We start from the raw sequence: 13308 nt of genomic DNA on the forward strand, positions 1-13308 counted from the left end.
CCCTGAGAGGTGGGAGGGTCCCAGACCTCAGACTGCAGCCCAAGCCCAAACACCTACCTCACAATTGAACAGCCCCAAGTCAGCTCGGAGAGTTCAAGCCCCACGAGCTTGAGTCAGTTGACATGGGCAAGCCACAGGTATCGAATTTCAGTGTAGACATACCCTTTATGTTAAGAACCTGAATTAATATATGCTGAACAAAGATGATGGTAAAGGTCGAAGTGTCAGGTAATTTATTGCTCTGAAGGAGAGTACATTTTCTAGCACTCCATTATGCAAAAAGTACATTTCATTCTCACAAATTACTTAGGCACTTTGTTGATAAACATTCCAATGACTTTTTTTTCAAACAACCTTTTGGGGCCAATCCCCAGTGAAATCAATGGCAAAATTCCATTAATTTCAGTGGGAGATCAGGGCCTTTACCAGCAAATTCCAATCTGTATAGATAATATCCCACCATATAATTCCTTTCCTCTCTAATATAATATATACCCTATTGAACCAGACTTTAGAACTGTATTAGACAACAGAAATCCTAACTACTGTAGAACCAAGATAGGAAAATAAATCCAGCAAAAGATATAGGTTTAAAAAGTATGTACTTATAAATTAGATCTAAAATTTATACCTCAGATTAATTTTTGTCTGTGGCAATAACAATTTTAGGAACACTAAAAAGCTCAGGAAACTCAGAAATTTAAATTGGAAAAAAAAAACTTATAGCAAACAAGAAGTGAAACAAAATAGGCTTATCTGATCTTCTCGCTGCAAAAAAAAAATAATGCAGCTGCAGCAATCCCTTGCTATTATTTTCTGTTGTCTCCTGACCAATCCCCTTTTCTGCCATGGTCTCTTCATTGTCAGTCTAATATAGATTGTAAACTCCTCAGGGCAGAACTTACGGCTTCTAATTGGCTTGGAAAGGACCCTGTACACACATGGTTTTAAACAAATATATCTGTTGTTTTACTGTAAGTGAAATTAACTTCTGGAACAGTGATTCATTTTTTAAAATGTGAGCGCGTGAAGATTCTGGGGTTAGCGGGAGCTTCTAGTTCCATGCAGCTACTTTTTATGTCAATTTAGAAGCAGCTTTGATGGATTCTAAAGCCACTCCTAACCAGCTCTCCTCAAACAGGAGATTGCAACAATGGGCTGACTTAAGGATGGTGAATTGCCTTGCATACTTTTGCTAATTTGGACTGATAATATAGTCAAAGGATAAAAGCTTTTAAAGTCAATGCATCAGTAGTCACCATGAAAGTATATATCAGTCCTAGTGTAAAAAGCAAAGGTAACAATTGATATTACTTGAATATACTAACACTGGATATACAAGTGCCTGGACTAGTACCATAAAACAAACAATGTATTTCAAAAGGCAAATATTGGAGGCTTTGAGGCTAAAAATAACCAAACTATTACTATCAAGGTGTGAGTGTGTTGTATCACTATCTATACTCTAGCAAGTGTAAAGCTGTTACCATATGATGGCTGTTCAGTGGCCAACAAGAAATGCGTAAGTGGTCTCGGCTAAACTTGCAGTGAAGAAACGTCCACAATTCACAGGTGCCAGCATAATTCTCAATACCAGGCATCCTTGCTGGCAGACTTGGCATAGAGGCCCAGGATTAAATAGACAGGGGGATTAGTCAGGCATTGGCAGGGTAGTACAGAGTAGTTTGCCCTGCACTGGGGCGAGATGACTTGCTGTCCTTGCTGCTGCCAATACAACAACTGTCATAAGCAACAAATTAAGGTTTATAAAAATGGACTGTCAGTCCAGTGCTGGCACACTATATGCTGTCAAAGTTCAAACTCAGCTGCTCCAGTCAGCCTACTAGATAATACTTAGTCCTGCCTTGAGTGCAGGGGACTGGACTAGATGACCTCTCGAGGTCCCTTTCAGTCCTATGATTCTATGATAGTGCTAAAGTTCTGTTAGCACTGAAATAGTTAATATTGATATTTAAACTGTCATCTTTGAGGTAATAACCCACTGAGATGACTGAGGCCATTCAAACCTCAGTTGTTGTTTTTCTGCTGGTTGCAAAGACACGAAGTTCTTGTTTTCTACACAACCATTGCAGATACAGACTTTTTTTTTTTTTTTTTTAAATAAAAGCTTAAATTGGAGCCCAGCTCTGTGGTGAGAGATCGGGTCTGCAGTAAAGAGTGTGGCCACAGAATACATAGGAAGAGTTCCTTGTGTTATGCTGTAGCAACCTCTCTAGATGTGTGCTAGATGGATTTTAAGGGGAGGGAAATAGGGAACATGGTGTGAAGTGGAAGGAAAACAGAAAATTTCATGGCTTTCTACTCTAACTGAAAGTGTGACCAGTCTCATACCATCGACAGAATGGGGAAAAACGGTAGTGTCATTCTAGAAGAGGCACATTTGAAATCTGATAGATTATAATCTGTCTAGATGTTAAAAAAAGTACTTACAATTCCCAGGCAAAAAAAAAGTGTCTGAATAAACAACTTCTATCTCTCAAGAAAGCATTTTGTTTCCTATTCTTGATTGCTGGGGTTTCCATTTCTCTTGATAAGCCACACCTCATTGTGTCTATTAAGCAATTTAAAAGGGCTGTCATAGCCAGCAGTATAATAGACCTTTTCATCAAACACTTTCCCATCCCGCTTCAAACTTTCTGCTAGTGTCAGTAGTTCTTCTTGGTTCTTTGTGGCACTGGAATATCCTCCAAAGGACCTGTCAATAATAATAAACAGCACGAGAACATGAAGAAATCTTATCACTGATAAATCTAAGCTTGTTCTCTATACTGCTCGTCTAAATCCAGCATGGGTCAGCAGTGATCTTTTGAAACCATATAGTTCAACCCTTTCAGGGACTGTTCCCTACAGCCTGTTTTCTAGTACTTTGTCCAGTTCCGTTTGTTTCAAATGATGAAGCTTCTGCAACTTCCTTTAAGATAATTTCACAGTAACAGACTTTACCAATGGGAAAATGGGGTATCTTCAGGCCTGTATGAGAGCTGTTCTTCTTGGTGCAAAACTAGTAAAATGTATGACCACATGCACTTGTAAAGAGTGTTGTCTTGATGTCCTGAGAGTGCCACTGTGAAAAGCAAAATTCCAAGGAATGTGGTTTGAACACCCTGGATTAATGGTCAAGAACAGGGATGGACAGATGGGACACTTTCCCCAGCACTCATTTAGATTTTCTTTTTCAGGAGTTTGTAACGATGGAAAAATACTACCTGAAGCTTACATGGAAAATGAAGTTAGTTACTTTATGCTTGAAAGTTAACTTTGTCTAAGAACAGCTTGTTTTGGTTTAGATTTGGCAGTGGGGAAATTCATCAATTAACATTTTGCTGTATACCTGAACATATATTCTTAACTGTTTTAAAAGTACAGTGTTTTTTCCAATCCCATGTCTTTCATGATGTTTTCATTAATATACAGTAAAATATAAAACATTTTAAAAAAATGCAAGATGATCTCCATCTAGGGATGTTCAACAAAATATTTTCAGGACATGTGACTTCTGTATACTAATTATACTTACTGGGCTCATGTGAAAAAGGTATGAGGATAGAGATTTCGATTGAATTACAGGCTAGTACAGTGGTCCCCAAACTGTGGGGCATGTCATGGAGGAACGTTCGGGGGGGGAGGGCAGAGTGCAGGGGGGGCCCTGGGCTAGTCCCCATGTGGGGGTGGGGAGAAAGCGCCTCCCAGCTCTGCTTCAGCCCTGATCCCATTTGCAGCCTTAGTTCCCGGCTGCAGCTCCACATCCGGCCACAGATCCCACTGTGGCCCAGCAGGGGCGCTGCTCCTGGCCCCAGCCTCAGCTCTGCTCCCAGCCCCAGCCTCACTCCCAGCTGTGGTCCGCTCCTGGCCCCAGCCTTGCCCCTAGCCTTGGCCCCTAGCTGCAGCTCCATTCCTGGCCCTGCTCCTGGCCTCAGACCTACCTCCAGCTGCGGCCCCAGCCTTGGCTCCCTTACTCCTGTCTGTGCCCCACTCCCAGCCCCAGCTCCCGGGGGGTAGGGGTGGACACGGGTATGGGGGGGCACGACCATGAAAAGTTTGGGGACCCCGTTGCTAGTATAAAGTAAATTACTCATTCAATAAAGCATGTGCATGCACCATGTTATTCATCAACTGACTGCCACAAGGTGGCAGCCACAGTTTAGCTGAAGAATATCACATTGAGTTGCTGTATTTTTACAAAAAGTGTCAGGACTACCTCTTCTTTTGAGAACTAAAAACATTTTTGATCATGTATAAGCTGCATTGTGCACACAGATTTATTATCTGTACTTTGCAGAGTTGCAATAGTTAGTTAATACATACCTGACAAACACAATCATTTCTGGTCTGTTTTCAATGAAAATATCTGACTCTGATGGCTTAGGTGGATCAGCTTGATGATCAGATGGTATATAAAAAGAGACTGTAATAGTGGACTCGCAGAATGGGCCTGCACCAGGTTCCACATGGCATGTTACTGGAGCTGTCATCTCTATCTTCATCCCTATCAGAGGCAAATAAGCAACAGTTCACTGCTCTGTCACAAATCTCAGGTCAAATAATGTAGTGTGTCAAGAAAGAGAGCACATTGGTGGCTTTATCAAAGGTTGCCTTTGATTTATATTTAATAAAAGGTAGTTTTAATTCATATGTGTTTCTTCTATTGTTGCATTGTATTTGGATTATCTTGCCTGCCTGTAACAATTCTTAAAGAAAATGCATAATGGCAAATTTCTGCTCGTATGCAGCAGATCCCTTTGTTTCGATTGTTAACATTCCACTACCACAGACCAAACCTCTTAAGCCTTGTCTATGCTTGCAGCAGCATGTAAGGTACATACAGCTAACTGCCGCAGTGATAGGTAGACTGCATCCCCACTGTGAAAGGCTCTGGCAGAGGGAAGGCAGCAGTGAAAGGCTCCTGCACCTTTCTCCACTGCCTCCCTCTGCCGGACCCTTTCCCCACTGCTGGAGCCTTTCTCTGGGGCAGGGAAAAGCTCTGGCAGTGGCGAGGCAGCAGGATCTACACTGCTAAAAACAGCAGTGTATACAGGGGAGGCACTGCTTGGGTGTGCAGAGAACCATATAGGGTACGTAGCCTAAGGCTTTTGGTGCGTATATACTCACCTAAGCAGTGTCTCACCATCTACACTGCTATTTAAACCTGACTGGGGGTTGTGCAACGTCTATACATGCTGCTGTATGTCTACACTGCAGCTGGAAGCAAACCTCCGGCCCAGGCAAATACTTGAGCTATCATACTAAAAATAATTGTGTCAACGTTGTGGCTCTGGTGCAGGCTTGGGTCCCCCTAGGCTTGAGCTCAGTCCACGTGATGACAGGAGCCACAATGTCCACACTGCTATTTTTAGCAGGCTAGTGTCAGCCTCTCTATCCAGGCTGGGAGGCTCACGCCCAGCTGCAGTGTATACATACCCATAGTCTTGGACTATTCAGTACTTGCTATCAAGAGGTTATCGTGCAGACAGCTTTTTTTTTAAAAACTCAAAATTGAAAAAAAAATTATGCAGTACAAAACCACAATGAAGCCTAACTTTTTTTTTCAGACCACAATCAAGTAGTTTTAGGTTCAAAATTTATTAACTTAAAATTAACTCATAATTTGGTAGGAAATGCCCTGTGCACTCTGGCTGTTTTATAAAAATCAACTGCAGCTGCCCTAAAAGTGAGCACCACCAGCTATATCTGACTTTTGTATAGGTTCTGGGCTGCAGAGCAAAATAATTTGTAACTGTGTACCAAAATAAACTACATGTCAATCACTGATGAATGCCCCAAAATAACAGTGGGGAAGAGGAACATTAAGCACATCAGTGGTTTCAAACTAATTTCCAGGTTCTAAAGTCACATGAGCAGCTCCCATAGCTTTGATGTATCAATATGCAGTGGGCTGGAACACTTCAGCATCTGCTGAAACCAGCCTACTAGAGAGGAGGGGTTTAGCTATTTTGTTTTCAGTTATAAAGGCCTGGGTGTGGGGAGGTTCTCTCTCCAGGGGGTATAAGAGTTTTGAGAAATATCACTGTGATGAGGTGCCCCCCCCCCCCCCCAAGGGCTGAAGGGGTTGAAGTGGCTAGGCAGGCCAATTAACTGCCCAGGCTGCACCTGAAGGAGACAGGGAGCAGGCCACTCAGTGGAAATGGGCTCAGCTGGGCAGGAACAGGAGGGGCCTGTATAAAGCCCAAGAGCTGTAAGCACCAAGGGGTTTGTAAGGCCGTAATCTACTATCATTCCTGGGAGGAGGATAGGTAAACCCAGAAAGAGCAGGAAGTTAGATAGGTAGGCAGAAGCCCAGGGGAAACAGCAGCAAGGGATAGGACTGTACAGACCTTGGCTTTTGTTATAGGGTCCCTGGGCTTGAACCCAATGTAGAGAGTAGGGCAGGGTTCCCCTACCAGCCACTGTGAAGTCACTACTTGGAGATGACAGCTGGTCTGGAAGGATTTTAAATTGCCCAGAAGGGGAGGGCCTTAGTGACCTGGCTGAAGGACCAACCCATGAACAGAAAGCTGCAGCTTCAGGAGTGATAGGGGCTGCAGGATGAAAGAAACCAGGCAGAGACAGGGCCAGCACTTGGCAAGAGGTAGTCACCAGGAGGAGATGCCACTAGCAGTGAGTACACTTTGTGATTATCACCTTATATCTTCAAGAAAGACACTTACCTTCCTCCACCTTGGGCCCCTATTCTAGTGGAACACTGTGGGTATTGTGAATGGCATGATAAGTGGCTTTGAAAGGGCTTTTGAAGTGGAGGAGTGGGGAAGAAGATAGGGTAAATTTAGAAGCATTAATGTGCTGAATGCTTCTCTTCCCTGCTGTTAGGAGTATTCAGGATGGGGTTTTTTTGTTGACTTTTTATAAAAGCCATAAGCTTGTCTCCTCTCAGCTATCCTGACTTATAAAAGGACAAACTACTATGTTGGCTTTTATGCCTTAGGACAGTGGTTCCCAAACTCTTGTATTGATGACCTCTTTTACACAACAAGCTTCTGAGTGCAACCCCCCCCCTTATAAATTAAAAACACATTTTAAGCAGCTTGCTATACAAAAAAAGACAAATGATATAATCAAGACAGAATAGAGGGAGAGTAATTGGGATTTACTACTAACACTTTTACTCAGAATTATCCAATAATGCCAACAAATATTTCTTTTGGAAAAAATTACAATTGTTAGTGCATGTGATGGGGTGTCTACCCCACACAAGGCCTGAAGAGGTAAGACAGGCCAATTAACTTTATTAGGCTGCACCTGGAAGGAAGCCAGGGACTGATGATGACTAATGGCTGATGAAGCCCAGTTGGGGGAGGAGCTGGGCTAGGCTTATAAAGAGGGGAAGCTGATAGTTAGAGATAGCTACAAGGAGGAGCTCTGCAGTCACTGTCTAAAGAAGGGTGTTGGCAAGAGATAGAGGCAGTTTAGGGAGACATTTAAACCTAGGATCCTGCCATGGACTACAGAATCTGACCAGACTGCAGGGTGGGGTGAAGTAGCCACAGAGCAAGGGGAAGTAAACTAGGAAAGAGTCCAGGGAAATAGCAACAAGGTCAGAGCATGAGTGGACCATGGCTGCTAGGCAGAGGATCCCTGGGCCTGAACCTGGAGCAGTGGTTATGCCTGGGTTCTCCTGCTGGCCACTGAGAAAGTGGCATTTACTGGGCAGTGGATCAGAAGACTGAGACAGTTTGTCCAGTGCATCTTTGTTACCTTGGAAGGGAAGGAGAAGACTACAGTAACCTGGCCAGAGGGCCAAGTCCCCAAGGAGTAACCTGTTTCTACTGAGAGACACCATAGGGCGAGCAAACAAAAGGGGTATCAGACCGGGCAGAGCTAATCCCCAGACACTACTACAAGGAGGTGCTCAGTGATAAGTAAACCTCATGAAAGGGCATAACATGTTTAAAATGCTTTGTCACTTGTTTACTTTTTTCAATAGCTTAAAATACAAAGAGATTCAGCAATCAATCAGAAGCCAAGCTTATAAGAGATAGGAGCCCCTGGTAGTATTAAGGATATTTAGTATTTGATCTATTCCAGATGCCATATTTAAATGCATTAACTTTTCCTATACCCACTACAAAGAGATTTAATAAAGCCAATTTAAATGCTGCTGCTTATTGCAATTTAGGAATAAGGAAGACACTTTGTGTTAAAGTGTTTCCTAAAGTGTACAGTGTGCATCCACCTGGGTGGAGTGAGGGACTGTTTGCAAGATGGGTATGCAGAAAGACCAACTGTCCTCCAGAGTCTTTTAAAAAACACAAAAAACCTCACTGTTATCACTTTCAAAACTAGAGTTTTAGTTAACTAATACAGAGACTAATCCCGGAGTCTGCACAGAGCCTGAAACAGTGGCTGCTAACACAGGTGCTACTTTAATTGTTCATATTAACTATTTCACTGCTCAAAGCAGACAGAAGCACTAGCATTCCCAAAGTCAGGTGTGGAAGCAGCACAAAAGACTAGTGGAGATGTATGGATTAAGAGAGGTGCCATCACATAGTAGGGTTCCTTAGTGACGGGACTGGCTTTCTTTTCCTGAAAGAGGGCTCAGCTTTCAAAAGTTTAGAAACACTGAATTATTGAAAAGTATAGTCCAGAGCATCTTACCTTTCTCATTCTTGCCCTGAATATAGTTAAAGAGCTTCATGAAGCCAGTGCTGACAGCTGAATCATAGTCCATTGATTTAACAGGAGTTGCAACCCATTTAGCTGGTTCATACTGCCGGACTTCATAATCTGAAGCCTATAAACAACCAGAAAAAACAAAACTATCAAGAATAGCGCTTCACATGGGCATCAGAGCATAAGTGATTTAGGCATTCACAGAAACCGAACTTCATTTTTACAACATAGGCTTAGCACTGGTATTTCTTTCCTTATCTAATTAACTTTTTTAAAGGAGGAGGAGTATTAACCAGCCTGACATTGCTGGAGAAAATGATTAGGTACTAGATAGTACGAAGAGAGAGCCCAATTATTGCTCAAAGCTTGGAACAGTGTTGCAGGTCAAAACATGAAGTTTATAATTTTTTTTTTTAAAGTCAGGAAATATATGCAAGCTTTTCTGTGTTGATTTATCCAAGTTGCACATTACTGTAATGTGCAAGAACACAAAGGGAATAAAGTAGTGATTCTCAAACTGGGGTTGCCGCTTGTGTAGGGAAAGCCCCTGGCCGGCTGGGCCGTTTAGTTTGCCTGCCCCGTCCGCATGTCTGGCCCATCGCGGCTCCTACTGGCCGCGGTTCGCTGCTCCGGGACAATGGGAGCTGCTGGAAGTGGAGCGGGCCGAGGGATGTACTGGCCGCCGCCTCCAGCAGCTCCCATTGGCCTGCAGTGGCAAGCCGCGATCGGCCAGACCTGTGGACGGGGCAGGTAAACAACCAGCCTGGCCCACCAGGGGCTTTCCCTATACAAGCGGGGACCCCAGTTTGAGAAACACTGGAATCAAGCAGGGGTTCTCAAACTTTTGTACTGGTGACCCTTTTAACATAGCAAGCTTCTGTGTGAGACCTTCTCTTTTCTCTTCTTCCCTTCCCCCCCAATTAAAAACACTTTTAAAAATATATTTTACACCATTATAAATGCTGGAGACAAAGCAGGGTTTGGGGTGGAGGCTGACAGCTCACGATCCCCCATGTAATACCCTCATGACCCCCAGTTTGAGAACCTCTGGAATAAAGCTTATTTACTATTATAACTAAAACCCAAGATTACCATAATTGTAATCTTCCTTTATTTTAGTCTGACAGCACTTTGTGAAGAAAAATAAAGAATAAATTCCCCTGGTGGTTTGTGTGGGGCTTTGACTCAGTCAAAGAAGAAAAATTATTTAAAAAAAAAAAAAGTACTGTAAAGTCACAACCTGAAACTTCTAACTTAAAGGAACACCACCATTTTTTTTAAAAAAAACAGTAATGTAGTCTAGTGTGCCATGTGAGTAAGTCAAAGAAACAGTATGAGGTTAATCACTTTTTGGGGGGGGGGGAATTCACTTACAGATACCATTAATATATTGGATCAGAAATTCAAATTTTTTTTTTTTTTTGGTGACCCACATCTTACGATAGTACCTCTCATGGCTCACTTCCCCTCATAAATACCTGGACCACGTCTGATGACAACTGCAATGATTACTTATATTCCAAAGTAACCTATTTGACATAAAGCTTTCTGCTATTAATCAGCCAGTCCACTGTGACAGCCATAGTTTTCAGTGGACGACACATTAGTTTGACAGTCTCTGCCTTACACTATTAATGTGGTTTCAGAGTAGCAGCCGTGTTAGTCTGTATCCGCAAAAAGAACAGGAGTACTTGTGGCACCTTAGAGACTAACAAATTTATTTGAGCATAAGCTTTCATGGGCTACAGCCCACTTCATCGGATGCATAGAATGGAACACACAGAGAGAAGAGATTTATACATACAGAGAACATGAAAAGGTGGGAGTAGCCATACCAACTGTAATGTGCAAAACCTTAAACAATCTAAGGCTGTGATCTCACAAATACGTGCACACATGCATAACTTTTCTCATTGAAGTAGTCATTTTATCTTCAGTGGGACTACTCCTACAAGTGTTTGGAGGACCAGAGCTTAATTTACTTCACATCAGGAACTCTGGGAGATTTGGTGCAATTCCTATACTGCTCACTGACTTCCCATATTCCATTGGGCAAATCACTTAATGTCTCTGCCCCTTAGTTCTTCTTATCTGTAGAACAGGTTTAGTACTGCTGTACCTTACAGGGATATTGAAGATAAATTCATTAATATTTGAGGTTCTCAGAGCTTGTACAGAAGAACAGTTAGTGCATGGCACGTGGGGCTGTAAAACTAGCTTGCTATGTGTTAACTTTGTGCTAACTCACTGTCTGTGCGGACCCTGCTGCTGCACACCAAAAACACCCTAGTATGCTTTGATCTACACTGATCTACTCATGTTTCATAGCAATGTGCACTAGGGAACTTCTAATGCACAGCAAGAGGGTTCACATGGACACTTAGTGCATGGTATGCTACTGCAAGGTAGATTTACATGCCAGTCTGCTGTGCACTAACTGTTCATCTTCTAGACAAGTTTTCAGACATTACAATAATGGGAAACAATACAAGTACTTAGATACTGTATATTTTTGTTGACCAAACTGCAACACAATATAAATTCCCCAATTTCATCTTTTCCAACTCTAGTTAGCAAAAGGTTGTCACAGTGGGATTGCAAATCCAGAGCAAAGGAAGTGTAAATCAACTATTTTATTTGCCTTTACAAGAATTCCATAGAAGTAGGTCTACTGATTTTTAGGTTTAGGAAACCTCTGTTTTCACAATTTTGATTATAACCCTAAATCAACCTGTGTACTTAATGTGGCTACAGCAACCTTAAGTTCTGCATTTATTTGCATTTTATTTTAAACATACAAGATTTTTACCTTTAGATTAGTTTTCTGTATCTTATTTGATCCTAGGGGAATAGCTAGCTAGTCTGGACACCATGGAGAGTATTGGTTTGCATGGCTCCACTTGCGGGTGGAAACAAACACCCCAGAACTATAGTATTGCATAAAAAAATTGTTATGCAAGTCACCATGTCCTAGCTACTGCAAAAACCTACTTACTGCACTGTGGTATCTTGTACCTCTCTAGTGAGCAGGAAATAACTAAAATTCCTGTCCAAGTTGACTTCTGCACGCCCCCATTGCCCCCCATTTTCCACAATGATTCTCCCAAGCTGAAGATGAGCCATTTAGCCCATTATGATCCGCTTGTCTCATCTTTTATAGAACACAGCCCACAGAACGTCAACTGTTCTAGCAACTTGAAGTCCTGCAGTTTGATTTTTATTTTTTTATCCAAACTTATTTCCCCTGCTCTCTGAAGCACTAGGGCTTAAGTGCTTCAACTCAAGCTCCCTGCCATGCCCCCTCGTTTGCTGAGACCTAAGCCGAATATTTTTTGACCAGAAAGGAAGGCAGATAAAATGAGTGAGCAAGGGGGTGTTCTAGCCCAGGCAGCAGGGGCCCCTCTCCTTTTTGCTAAGAGGAATTTCACCTGGCTTGGTACCGCTGTCCACTTGGGCAGCTTCAGCCCGGAGGCGAGAGCTTGTTTGTTGGGCTTCAGCATCCTGGGGAAATTAAAGCAGAGCGAAGTTAGTAGGGCGTCCTCTAGCCCCTCTCCCCTGGAGACCCATCTGCAGTGGGGCACTCAGCCCCCTGTGCACCTCACCCACCCAGCCAGCCGCGGTGGGAGGGCTGGGGTTAGCCCAGCATCTCTTCTCTTCCCCCATCATCCCGGGGGCCGGGCCGGGCCAGCCCAGCACCGTCTCTCTTCCTCACCTGCCTCAGTAGCTTCCACCCAAACGCGCCGCCCTGTCCTTCCCCAGCGGACTCCCCTAGGGAAGCACAAACCTCTGTGTGTCGGAGCCTGCCAGCTGCTTGGGGGCGGGCCAGGCGGCGAGGTTTCATAACCCCCGGAGGCTGGGCACACCCCCCGCACGGCGGGGATCGGCCCCTTGCCCCAGCATGCTGCCCCAGCCCCCTCCCCCTGCTCCGGGAAGGCGGCGCAATTCGCCCGCCCACCCCTGCCGTGCAAGCGGCTAGAAGCCCCGGGACCGGCTACGAACGGCCCTTCCCTCAGCCATGCGCACTGCGCCGCCCGGGGGCTCGCACGGGAGACACTCCCCGGGGGCTCCAGCCGCTTCCTGCCCCCGCTTTTCCAGGCAGCCCTGAGCGCGGTGGCTCGGAGTTATGCAAGCTCCGGCCTGCACGGGGATAAGCCGGGTGGGTGGATCCAAGGGCCGGGCCAAACGGAGTGAAGGTGGCGGTGCGAGCCTGCTGTGTCCCTCCCCGCGGGGCCGTGCAGCACCTGCCAGTCACTGGGCGCGTTATGAAATTGGGGTGGGGGGGCTGTAAAGGAGCCTGACTCGCACAGCAAAATCCCCCCTCGCTGCAGCAGGGCGAGAGATTAAACGGCGGCTTTACTACCATGCGCGGAAACAGGCCACCTGTTGGGGTTACCCTGAGCATTAGTAACGGGAGGATTTCCGAGCCGGGCTGACGCTTGTACAGAGCTGCGCCTGTTCCGGGGAGACTGGGCGTGTGGGGTTCTCTAGCGAGCTCCACCACCTTCACTGGAAATCACACCCGGTGAGATCTCAAAACCAAGTCCCCACAGACCTTCCAACCCCAGGCTGGGCACCCTTCTGACTGTAATGTAAAAAGTCCGTAATGGCCTCTATGGCAGCCTTTCAAATCAGAATTAATCATTATCTGGCTATTTAGGC

General features: G+C 44.5%; 1 protein-coding gene across 1 annotated transcript; it reads right to left on the reverse strand.

The window, feature by feature from the left end:
• Window positions 1-210: 210 nt before the first annotated feature.
• Window positions 211-12553, reverse strand: HEBP2 (heme binding protein 2). The gene is made up of 5 exons (XM_024208926.3): window positions 12434-12553; window positions 12078-12150; window positions 8635-8770; window positions 4327-4507; window positions 211-2716 (listed from the first exon to the last, which is right to left on the reverse strand). The coding sequence occupies exons 2-5, from the start codon at window positions 12147-12149 to the stop codon at window positions 2518-2520; spliced, it is 588 nt and encodes a 195-aa protein (XP_024064694.1). The 5' UTR covers window position 12150; window positions 12434-12553; the 3' UTR covers window positions 211-2517.
• Between the last annotated feature and the right edge of the window lie 755 nt (window positions 12554-13308).

This window comes from Terrapene carolina, unplaced genomic scaffold (assembly GCF_002925995.2).
Source record: "Terrapene carolina triunguis isolate 2854851 unplaced genomic scaffold, T_m_triunguis-2.0 Scaffold85, whole genome shotgun sequence".
Classification (NCBI taxonomy): domain Eukaryota; kingdom Metazoa; phylum Chordata; order Testudines; family Emydidae; genus Terrapene; species Terrapene triunguis.

Excerpts from the sequence above, each read along its gene's own strand:
- HEBP2 (XM_024208926.3), bottom strand. The coding sequence starts at position 12,149 with ATGCTGAAGCCCAACAAACAAGCTCTCGCCTCCGGGCTGAAGCTGCCC. Across the intron at positions 4,508-8,634 it reads TCAGGGCAAGAATGAGAAAG|GGATGAAGATAGAGATGACA; the intron begins GTAAGATGCTCT and ends TGCCTCTGATAG. Across the intron at positions 2,717-4,326 it reads GAAATGATTGTGTTTGTCAG|GTCCTTTGGAGGATATTCCA; the intron begins GTATGTATTAAC and ends TATTATTGACAG.